General features: G+C 41.6%; 1 protein-coding gene across 1 annotated transcript; it reads left to right on the top strand.

Moving 5' to 3' along the window:
* The first annotated feature begins 4,985 nt into the window (after positions 1 to 4,985).
* On the top strand, positions 4,986 to 11,368 carry LOC106805680 (carboxypeptidase B-like). The gene is given in 5 exon segments (XM_014807369.1): positions 4,986 to 5,361; positions 7,320 to 7,430; positions 8,882 to 9,103; positions 9,697 to 9,781; positions 10,664 to 11,368. Coding segments are annotated over 5 exon segments (612 nt in total). The 5' UTR covers positions 4,986 to 5,349; the 3' UTR covers positions 10,846 to 11,368.
* Positions 11,369 to 12,354: the final 986 nt, after the last annotated feature.

Genomic DNA, 12,354 nt, shown 5'->3' with positions numbered 1-12,354 from the left:
TATGACAAGTCCATAACAAAAAAGGCGGACAATGCGCCCCACGGGACTCACTGATAGACCCAAAAGGCAAAGACAGTGAACACCACACCAAACGAATTCTCCTTCATTATGGGGAATACAACCCCAGCAACCGCAGATTAAACAGATCATTCTTAAAACACTGGCACGTTCTCTCAGCCTCACCGGCCCTTAAACACATCCACGACCATCCGCCACTCTCGCTAAGCAGAAGGTAAATGAAATCGAAAAGGATGCCGCTCAATACCGCCAGAAATATCCACGGCCGCACACCTCCACCACGCCGCATGGAGTCGCACCACCCGCCAGGTATTACGCCCTTGCAGACTCAGCACGCTGGGCTCCCACGTGCAACGCACGGTCAACTTACACACGTCCTACCCTTCCTCCCCTATCAAGAAATCCAGCAGAGCACTCCGTTCCTGAAAACTCCACGAAACCTCAAATCTGGCGAAGATCTCCTGTCATAAATGCCGCCACGGCCAGATAGATAGGCGAGACCGCAGCGTAGACTCAAAGATCGGATAGTTGAACACCTCTGTGAAGCATTACAAACGAGACATGAGAAAACGCCGTCATGCTAATTTTCCACGCACAACCAACACCGCAAGAAAAATATTCTCAGACTTCCCTGACAGCCACATACGATTCGCGCATCAGAAAAAAAAAGAGAGTTACTTCTAACATATTTCGTCTCTAGAAAATGCCTTTTTGGCATCTTCTTTTCGCCCCGCCGAAAATATCAGCACTAGAGTGGCAATAATCTGCATTATGCACGCACAAGTTAATGACCTCGTGACTCTAGAAAGCATTAAGAATAAAATTGTCTTGTTCGTTGTCCTTCGTGACATTCCGTCAGGTGACGTAAGTTCAGCAGCGACGCGTTGGTCATATTTGTGTTTGAATGTTAGCAGACAACTTTGTTAGGATTACGCATCATAGAGCTGGCAAAAGTTTGCGACGGCGAACATAGAGGGCATGATCTGTAGTTATTTAACGATGAATAAAGTGTATGGTGTGTAAGCGAAGTAACAGTGTGAGTATTTTTTAATTAATAATGCTGTTCGATGCTTATTCAGCCTGCTGCCTATGGAGGCGATCTACTGTTGTTCACCACCTAGAAGACAATCACATTACTCCTGCCAGCATGATATCAACGCGTGAGGCTATCCCTAGCCAGACGACCCCAGGGTAGCAAGCAGTTCGATGCACCTTTTATACACAGTCATACTATATAGACCTACTATGTGTGCTATAAGAGCATTTATTAATACTGTATATGTTTTATTTTTTCATCGAAACTGAGTATTTTCCGTTAGCCCAATCAGGACTTCTTATCAGCGACTGCGGTAATGCGCGATGAACTTTCCATCGTCTGTTAAATTCTCGTCGGCGATGTGTATTTACTTCATAAGATTATATAAGATAACAAGCAATACATGCAGTGTATAATATATATAATATATAATATATATATATATATATAAATAATAAATAATATATATATATGTGTAGTATGTGTGTGTGTGTGCGTGCGTGAGCGTGCGTGCGTGCCGGTGCGCGCGAGGCGTGTGTAGTAGCATCTGAGCATTCGATTAGCTTTGCATAACTCACGACGAGGAATCGCATGTGGCGAAGGACTCGCTCCGACACGCCCTGGCAGCAAGCTGCCAAAGGCACCGATCCTAACAAAACCGGGACTACGCAGTGCGCTACGTAACGCATGAATATAAGCTTCCACAAGCAGAAACGAGATAACAACCATATTCAAACTAGCAATTAGCCAGTAATAGCGCTGCAATACACAATAATATTTGTGACTTCATTCGTTACCTTAATGAAAATATGGTAGAAATGTTCGCCTTTTGGTATCTCTATTATTATTAATCAGGGGCACTATTGACTGAAACAAATAAGTCTTAATTATTACTAACATACACTTTCCACTCCGTAATCCGTTGACAGACATACAATTGCAAAGTTACGAGAAATTAAATACGGTTTCACGAAAGGTCGGGCCCCGCTCGAAATATCCTCTAACTATTACCAAGAGCCCAGAACCGCCTCTTGTAACTTTAATATTAAGATGAAAATGACACCATTTACACATACGCAATTTACAATTATAGTGATATTATTATTTTATAATAATGAAGTAAACGTGTGGTGTTGTACTATAAAAGAACAACAAGGCCAAAAACATTAATTTTTCTACCGATCGTAAACAAAAACAAACATTTACAAAGGCGCGTGGTTCTCTGTCTTTTGGATGGTTTTGAGAAGTGACGACTCTCGGGGCGTCTCGTGTTAGCAGTGTGAGAATTTGTCTTGTTGTGTGTATGTCATTATTTTATTCAGAATCAATTTAAGACCTAATATATATTTTTTTATTGTGGTTCTCAAAGCAGCACATCAGAAGATTGAAAACACAAATTTTAGTGGTTCATTTCGGTTCATTAGTATTTTAAAAACGGTAATTTGTCTGTGTATACATCGATATAGAGGTTCCGCGACTTTGGTCTAAGAAATATCAATATTAACCTAGCAATCCCGTGCCGCCGGCCAATACCGGTTACAATAGAGCGAACACGCGTCGCGGTATGTAGGGCATCCTACTGCGCAATCGACACGCGAGATTTTACAATTGACTAAGTGTTATTATTGCAATAGATATTAGAAGTAAGAGGATCCACGATTATCAGACAGGTTTGTCAGCGTGGTTTTAGGTGGCTGCAGTTCATGAGGCCTGCACACAGTCGCAGATTCGAGATTGAGCAGATCGGAAAGATTGCAGCGCACACATATATGATTACATAGACTTTACCCTAACCCTAACCCTAACTCCTAATCCGCTAACCCCTAACGCCTAACTCTAACCCCTAACCATAACTCTAACCCTAACCTGTTGCAATATTCGGTCTATCGGACCTTCGTCTATCGACCTTACGTCCTCTAGGGCTGCCCCCAGAAGGGTCACATGTTGGCCTCGGTGCTATTTTATGTCAGAGTAATAGGCCTATACGTGCAAGCGATAATCACACACCCACTCAAACAGACAGCTGCACTATACTGGAATGCCGCGACATAGTGTATATAAGCGTTAAATGTGTAGCGGCGTGGCGCCGTGCGTGCGGATGTACCTGTGTGTTGCGCGGGAGGAGATTCTGACGCGGAGCATTTTACAAGTAAATTATGCGGCAATACTAGCGAAAGAGAGTAGAGAAAGCATTAAAGACAATTGGTAAGCTAAATACATTCGTGTTTATTCAGCATTGATTTTATTAAAAATCTCCAAAGTGCGTCTGGTGGTCAACGCTGTCTCTCGATCACTTTACCTGTTTGGGATCACGCTAGGCAGCCTAATAAAAGCTGTCGTGTCTCTCTCTGATACCGATTGCTGGGCAGTTGACAACACCGCAGGAGAGCGGCCGTTGTGATCATTGCTTAATAGGCGAATATAAAATAAGCAGAGGTGCGCACTGCTCAATGTACTTGTACCATGCTTGAACTGGTTTCTGTATCCGTCAGGGCCGGCGGCGTTGCATTGTGGGTAATATAAAAAATCGCGGAACTCTCTATAATGTAAAATGCAGTTAATCCGTCCGACAGTATGTGAAATACTGACATAGCGCCCTTCCGCTACAACGTCACTATTTCACATACGCAGCGTAGAACTATGTAGAACTGTTACGTTTTGGGTCCAGCGGTATGTCAGTATTCTACATTGCGCTCGCAAGCTATGTGAACATTTCACATAATGATTTTGTTGGCGTTTGCCGATAGACGCCACCGTCACCATTTTGCATATTATGTGTGATAAATTCAATAACTTTTATTGAAGAGTAGACACAACTAACAAGGATTAGAACGTATTTGTAGAGCTGAAATAAAAAATTCAGTTGTAGGATATGTGTGTTAGCGGTAAGATCTTTGACATTCGATACGTTAGTGTTTTTGTCGCAGATAAGTGCACGAGAAACCACTGCCAGCCAGGTTTGATCGGAGCCAGCAAGGTATTTTTTTTTAATTGGTACCTATTAGCTAAAAAAAAGCTCATATTAGTACTAACTAACTACTACTAACTCGTAACTCGTACTATTGTTTTTTCTCTGAATTATAGATCTTGAATTACATGGACCAGTTGGCAATGGTTAATAGCATCGTTTCTATCGAACAACGACCTTCAAAACTCTCCCCATAATGAAGTAGCTGCTAATCTGATGCTATACAGAACAAAGAAAACGTCCGCTTTCCTAATAGACTCACCTTTAGTACACGCAGTGGTTCACCTTTTCAATAGCTTTTGTGAAAATAAGCCAAGAGGCAATGGAAATACAATATTGTCATTTCTCGTTACACGCTAGCACCATCTATGGGCCACATTTGTCCCAAATCGGCTTTACGGTTAACATTTGCAGTAAATGATATTATATTCAATCATAATGCTGTGATTGAATTAACTAACAAACCGGCTGACCTACCAACCGACCGACCGACCGACCGACCGACCGACCGACCGACCGACCGACCGACCGACCGACCGACCGACCGACCGACCGACTGACTAACTAACCTATTTACTAACTACTCATTAATTAAGTTATTTTAAGAAATTAATGTTAATTCGTAATCGTTTCTAGTTTAAATTACAGCCTCATATCGTTTCCCGTAATGAATTATTATGTCATTAAAATAAAAAAACAATGCTCATGACTTTTTTTCTGAAATCGCAGCTGTGCGCATATAAGAGCACTGTTCGTAAATGAATTGTAAAAGCACTGAGTTAGACAAACATAATGAAGCCGCTGTTCACTCTATAACGTTCATGCGTCATAGCGACAATAGCCTACTCCACCCTCACAGCCGGCCAGCTACGTTTTAGAGGTGTCATACTTTGACAGCATATAGTTCAGTCCACTACGTCTGAAATTAAAACACGTTTGAAATTAAAGCTTACAAATATAAATATTTTAGATATAATCTTAAGATGATAACATCATTGTAGGTATTTTTGCTGATATACCAGGAGATATAAAGACATTTGGGAATTTCTATTGTTGCGTGCGATGTTTTCACTTAATTTTACGGTGTCTTAGTAGATTAGTATTGAAATGCGCATGTAGGCTAATTTCAATGTAACACGTGCACAAAAACAAGTTTTACTCTTATTATTATTATCATTATAATTATTTATTATTGTTACTATTATTATATCACACGATGGTTTTATGTACGTAGATTGATACCCCTGGATCTTCAGAGAAGCAGGCAGTATGGATCGACTGTGGCACACACGCTAGGGAGTGGGTGTCGCACTCTACCTGTATCTGGATGATGACACAGGTACGGTGGTGCTCTCGTTCGTGCATGTTATCGTACAGTTGCGTACCTCGATCAAGAACGGCTTAAGGACCCTCGTGTTGGAAAAATGTGTCTGGTTCATCACTCCGGGGTGTGGTTCCACTCGGTTAATATTTGGGGCTTCGGCGAGAAATGTTCAAGCCATGTCGGCAATGGACTGAAGATGGGGTCCCCTGTCATTTCTACTCGATATCGGCCTCGATATATTCAGCCTCGATATCGAAAGGTAATCCGTGAAGTAACTGCTGCGTCCCCGCGTCGCGGTTGCAGCGAAGGGAATTTTTTTCCGCAATCACTGCCGGGAATATTGCATCAGATTTTATTTAAACTATTTCCTCCGTAAATTTGTTAATATAATATTGTTATTTAATTATGCCGACAATTTTGCAGCGTGCGCGATGATGTAGCTGATAGTCTCCTCTGCATTGCTGCACATTCTGCACTTGCTGTTGAACTGTTGCTTGAGGATGTTGCGTTGATGGTATCTGGTGTTGAGTGATTGGTCTTGGGCTGCAATGATCAGGCTTTCTGTCTCGACCTTGAGCCCGGAACTACTCAGCCAGGCAACGCTTGCGACAAATGGCCTGTCGAGGCTCTTGTAGAATCTTCCATGCAAAGGCTTGTTCTTCAATACCTCGATCTTCTTTGCTTCTATATTGGCCTTCAGTCTCTGCTTTATTGTGGGATTGGCTGGTGGGCTAGGGAGACAAGTATTTTGCTTTGATTTCTTTAGCCTGGCGTAAGAGAGCGTGCTTTGATTTTTCAGACTGATGGATTTTGATAAGCTTTGTAAATTTGTCTTCCTTAAGCTCGATGTAGTCGCCTAGACCTACAATGTCAGTGTTGTACGCAGACATCAGTTTAATGAGACCACGACCACCATTTTGCCTCTTGATAAACAGTCGCTCTACATCTGCTTTTTGGTGATGGAGACCGTGCATGGTTAGTAGCTTTCTTATCTTGCGATCCATCCTTTCGATATCTGATCGCAACCAGTTGATCACCCCGAATCTGTGATCTTGTTTTTTTTAGCAGAGCTCAGACTTGAGAACTAGGCGAACTCGGCGATAATAATCCTTAGCAATGTTCTCCTTCATCTTTGCATGCTGAATACCATCACCTTCGTCTACACCAAGATATTTGTAGGTGTCCTCGTGGTTCAGACTTTGTAGGGCTGTCTTAATTGTCACCAAGCTCGATATTTCGACTTTTTACAAGCTCACCACCTTTTAAGATTGCGGTTGCACACCTTTCCAATTATTATTATTCTTATTCTTCTTCTTCTTCTTCTTCTTCTTCTTCTTCTTATTAATATTGTTGTTGTTGTTATCATTATTGTTATTATTGTTGTAGTTCTATTTTGGTGATAACTTCAGGTTCTCGAAAAATGTAGCAGCGTAGAGATTGTAGAGATGTATCGTAGAGTCGTGCGGCAGATGATTGCAGATTCAAAATGAGACAGCGTCGCAGATTGGTAGTTGACCAAGGACTTTATTAGTACTTGACACATACATACTAAATACAACCTAGGTAACCATGCCTAGGTCCCGCCTGGCGTCTCTCGTTCTCCGTATTTTTACATAGTAACTGTGTATGAGTATCTGTCCGAGACTATGTGTGTCGTGACTCTCGATCTCTCTCCCACGTCCGATACATATACTCATTAAAAGGTGGTTCGGGCACTTCCACAATCCGATCTATTGTTCAGCTGTTTATTCTAGTAATAACACATTGCGTGCAATTGTCTCTCAACGTGCGAGTGGGGCTACGAGCCACGGAGCCTTAGGTTATTACAATAATATCGAGGAGATAAGCTCAAAGAGCGCTGGCACACCTAGCCAGCGTAATTAGCCACACGCCTCCACGCCAGTTAGCTTACAATATTATTATTTTTATTTTATATTATAATTATTAATTGCAATAATATTCTCGCTCTCAAGCTGATCGAAGGCTACGGTGTGAAGTCAGTGGAGACAGATCTCGTGGACAACCTCGTCTGGTACTTCGTTCCCGTTATGAATCCAGATGGATACGTTTACACGCACGAAAAGGTGAGGAAGAAGCGGAAAAGAGCAGCTAATCTATTTACTATACACTACGTTATACAGCAATGCTATAAACTACCATAATATATGGACCTACTATGTGTGCTATCACGAGCTATTAATACTTGTATTGTTTTTTATGCGAAACTGAGATTTCCGTTACCCAATCAGGACTCTTATATCACGCTGCCGTAATGCGCGAATAAACTTTCTATCCCCTGCTAACGCTCGTTGCTATGTGTATTTAATATAGATTCTACAATATAACCCAATATATATAGATATGTATGTATATATAGTATATATAATATATAGTATATATAGATATATGTATGGTATATATATTGTGCGTGCGGGTTTATACTAAATACTATATATACTTAGTTGCGCGTTGTGTGCGTTAGTGCGTGCAGCGCGTCACGAGTGCGGCGCGCGTATTGTTCGGCGCGCGTATGGTGCGTGCGCGTGTGTGTCGTACGTTTGAGGTATTTCGATTAGCTTGAGTATCACCGACAGGAATCGCATGTGGCGAAAGGACTCGTCACCAACCCTGGCATTGTTCCGCTTTACAAAGCACCGATCCTAACAGAAATTTGGACTAGCCTAGTGGCTCGGTACGCATGAACATAACTCTACAGCAACACGATAACTAAGAATGCATATCAAATTAGCATACAGTATGCGCTATTAGTCATACAATAATAATTTGTGATTATTTGTTATTTTCAATTAAAACATGGTAGAAATGTTCGCCTTTTTTCTCTATTAATCGTGTCAGCAAGGGTGATATATATATATGATATATTATATAGATATTATATGTGTGTGTATGTATGTATGTGTATGAGTGTGTGGGAAGGTAGTGCGTGTTGGTGTGTGCGGTGTGCGCCGCGCGCGCGCGCGGTGGTGTGTGGGGTTGTGTTGTGTGTGTGTGGTGTGTGTGTGTGTGTGTGGTCGTGTGTGTGGGTGTGTTGTGTGTGGTTTGTTGTGTATTATGTGTGTGTGTGTGTGTGTGTGTGGTGAGTGGGTGGTGTCTGTGTGGTGTGTGTGTTTATTTGTGTGTGAGTGTGTGTTGTTGTGTTTTGTGTGTGTGTGTGGGTGTGTGTCTGTTTGTGTGTTTGTGTGTTGTGAATGGTGTTGTGTGTTGGTGTGTTGTGTGTGGTGTGTGGTTTGTTGTGGGTTTGTGTGTGGTAGTTGGTGGGGTTGTGTGTTGTGTGGTTGTGTTTTTGTGTGTGTTGTTGTGTGGTTTGGTGTGTGGTTGGTGTTGTGAGTTGTGTTGTGTGTGTGTTGTGTGGTGTGTGTGGTGTGTGGTGTGTGGTGTGGTTGGTGTGTGTGTGGTGTGTGTGTGTGGTGTGTGTGTGTGTGTGTGGTTGTGTGTGTGTGTTGTGTGTGTGTGTGTGTGTGTATGTGTGTGTGACCTACGCACGGTGGTCGTCTTCAATCCTCACTGACTCTCGCCTGCAGGACAAGGTTCGAGCGGCATGCCCTGTAGTGACACGTATCGTGGCAGCGCGCCGTTCTCTGAAGGTGGAGATGAAATCGACCAGCGAGTACTTATGACGCGCCACTCATGAATGCGCAAAGAATCGGCCTTGTCTATCACCTTCCACGCGTACAGTCAGCTGTGGATGCTGCCGTGGAGTTACACGTCGACCCGACCCGATGACTATTATGATCTGGTACGCGATGCTATAGTACCTCCGCAAGGGTTGTTGGGCAGGAGGTTATGTTTTCACCGCGTCTGTGTGTTTGTTCGGTCGTGATAATTTATTGGGTGTTTTGTGGCGTTGTTGTACAGCCGTAACGTAAAAAGTGTATGACGGATTGTCATTAAAATTTTTCAGGGAATAGTCAGAAGATGGCCTAACTTTAAATTGATGAGATTTTGGTTGGTTCTGATCCTTTATCCAATGTTAATGGGTAATTAATTAATTTTAAATCTTTAGAATTAGGGTTCAGAAATGGGTAAGTTAGAATTGATTACAGAGGTTTGGGTGGTTGAATCCGGATGCAATTTAATTATTTAATTAATTAAATGTTCACAGTGACAGAATGAGCAGCCATGGCGAGACGGTCTGTGTGCTCTCGAGTGCTCTAGTGTGAGGGTAGAATTAGGGAATTACAGCCTGTTCGAGTAGTATCCTGCAGAGCTGTAGTTCGTTAGTTTGGAGCTCTACCCGTCTAGCCCTTGGTGGCTCGCTAGAGCGTACCGATATAAGTACTACGGGTTAGAAGTTAGACCGTCTCACGTTTGTTATTGTTTGTTCTTCAGATGCGAGTCGGAAACGTAGCAGTATCTGCCCTGACCGCCGTGCACGGCACAAGATACGAACTTGGCACGATTCCAGAGATTATATGTAAGTTATGATGATAATTATCACCAAGCGATGGCGAAAGCCGACGGCAGCGACACTGAAACAGATAGATAGATAGATAGATAGATAATAGATAGATAGATATTGATATATAGTTATGATATATAGATAGATAGATAATAGATAGGGAGTTAGGATGAGATTAGCATAGAAGGAGAGGAGATAGAGATAGATAGCATTAGATGAGATAGATAGATGAAGAGTAGAGAGAGTAGATAGATTAGTATTGATGGTGATATATATATAGTATTATATATAGAGAGATAGTGATAGAGTTAGATTATGGATAGATAGATAGATAGATAGATGATAGATAGATAGATAGATAGATGGACGGACGGACGGATAGATAGATAGATAGATAGATAGATAGATAGATTGATAGATAGATAGATAGATAGATAAATGGGTGGATGGATGGATGGATGGATAGATGGACGGACGGACGGATAGGTAGGTAGATAAATAAATAGATAGATAAATAGATAGATAGATAGATAGATAGATAGATAGATAGATAGATAGGCTTCGATGAGCTTATCACTCGATTCGTTGAGCTATCGACGAGCAATAACTTAATAAACACGAGAACTAGGGTTTTGAAGTAAGTGCTCAGTGCGGGTAAACGCAAAGTTGGCGATCCCACTCAAAATTCACTCAGCGACGAACTGCATACGCACACGAACACACGCCCATTCCATGAAAACATGTAATATATCACGTGAAAACAAGCAACGCGTGTGCGAATATACACATACTTCTGTACACATCAGGTGTGTACGAAAGCAGATCTGTACTCATTTATTTGTACATGTACATGTACATGTACACACCTATATATAATCCTTGTCCGCGTGTTCGCAGACATCGCCTCTGGCAGCGAGACAGACTGGGTGAAGGCGGTTCTCGGTGTGAAGTACTCGTACGCCGTCGAACTGAGAGACAAAGGTCGCTACGGCTTCCTGCTGCCTGAAAATCAGATCAAGCCGACGGGAGAGGAGACGTGGGCGGCCGTGAGGGCGATGGCTGTTGATATGTTCCTGTAGGGAGGCGCTGACGGGGCGAGCGCGAGGAACGACGCGAGTAGAGATGCACCCCACGCTTCTACTCTACATTCTACGACGTACCTTGAGAGCTTTAATGAACGATGCCAGCAATAAAAATAAATAAGGATAAATGCAATTTGTGTAATATATAGCGTAACATGCATGAATAAATACAGTCAAACCTGTGCTGTTAGAGGGTATACCTTCTTACAATGGACACTTTTGAGGGGTATCCTTTGAGTGGCCCCTATATACAGGTTTGGTTGCATATATATATAAATATAAACTAAAGAATTAAATAAAAAAATTATATATATATATATATTTAAAGCACAACAAATATTCACCGCGTCTCTTAAATGAGAGTGAGATATTTCTATTGTGCTTACAGTGATTTATAGATCTGCGGGTTTATGCGAATAATTAGATGGTAAAAAAATCAACGTGTAGGCCTAACAGATAACAGCGACCTTTGAAATGTAATATTCTTGATTAATAATAATATTGCGAAAGAAAAGAACAATTACTAGTTTTTGTTTTATTTGCTAATCCGGGTTTACTGGCCGAATTGTAGTATAACAAAGCTAAGATGAATCGAGCTATGGCGCACTAGATAAGCTTTCACGCGCATGCGCGTGTGAATGTGCATGTGCGTGCGTATCAGGTATAGCTTTAAACAATCCTGGGTAAATAATCGTGATTACACACACTCCTTCGCGCCGCTTAACCCGTGAAGTAACTGCTGCGTCCCCGCGTCGTGGTTGCAGCGAAGGGATTTTCTTCCGCAATCGCTGCCGAGAATATTGCCTCAGATTTTTTTACCATTTCCTCCGTAAATTTGTTAATATAATAATGTTATTTAATTATGCCGACAATCTTGCAGCGTGCGTGATCATAATGATCATAATTTATTTAACTTTATTTAAAATTAATTATCGTCCTTATAGGACATAACACGACAATCCACACTCGCGCATTTATATGCGCGTCCGGCGCATGCGCGAGCCGTTAGTCATTAATAAGTAATATCGGAAAGTCCAGCTATGTTATTTCAGTCATAGAAAAATGTGGTATTAAATGGCCGAGGCGCGCTTAAGAAATTACATGACTAATGTAAACACAAACATTGCAAACTATCCCAATTTACCACAATCATATTTGTAAATGTTTGTGCTGTAAACAGACACGCACCTGTGAATTGAATTACGATGTTAGTGACGAGAATTATACATCAAAAACCTAGACTAGTACTATCGTAACCATGTTATATATAGGTAACATATCACCCCTCTGATCTCAATGTGGCGGCGGAGACTTTCCGATCTGTCTTATTGGGAATCTTTTCAATGGACACATAAAGGCTCGCGTTAAATATTATCATATAATAAATTATAATATAGTAATAATTAACATTAGAATATATGATCATCGTTTAGTGTCATGCGTTGCAAAGGGAGCAATATCTTACCGTGACGTTCATATGTTTCCGTAGTAGCCTTTCTACCTTCT

Source organism: Priapulus caudatus, unplaced genomic scaffold (assembly GCF_000485595.1).
Source record: "Priapulus caudatus unplaced genomic scaffold, Priapulus_caudatus-5.0.1 Scaffold123, whole genome shotgun sequence".
Lineage (NCBI taxonomy): Eukaryota > Metazoa > Priapulida > Priapulimorpha > Priapulimorphida > Priapulidae > Priapulus > Priapulus caudatus.
The sequence above is the reverse complement of the archived record's forward strand: the minus strand, read 5'-3'. Positions and strand labels throughout refer to the sequence as shown.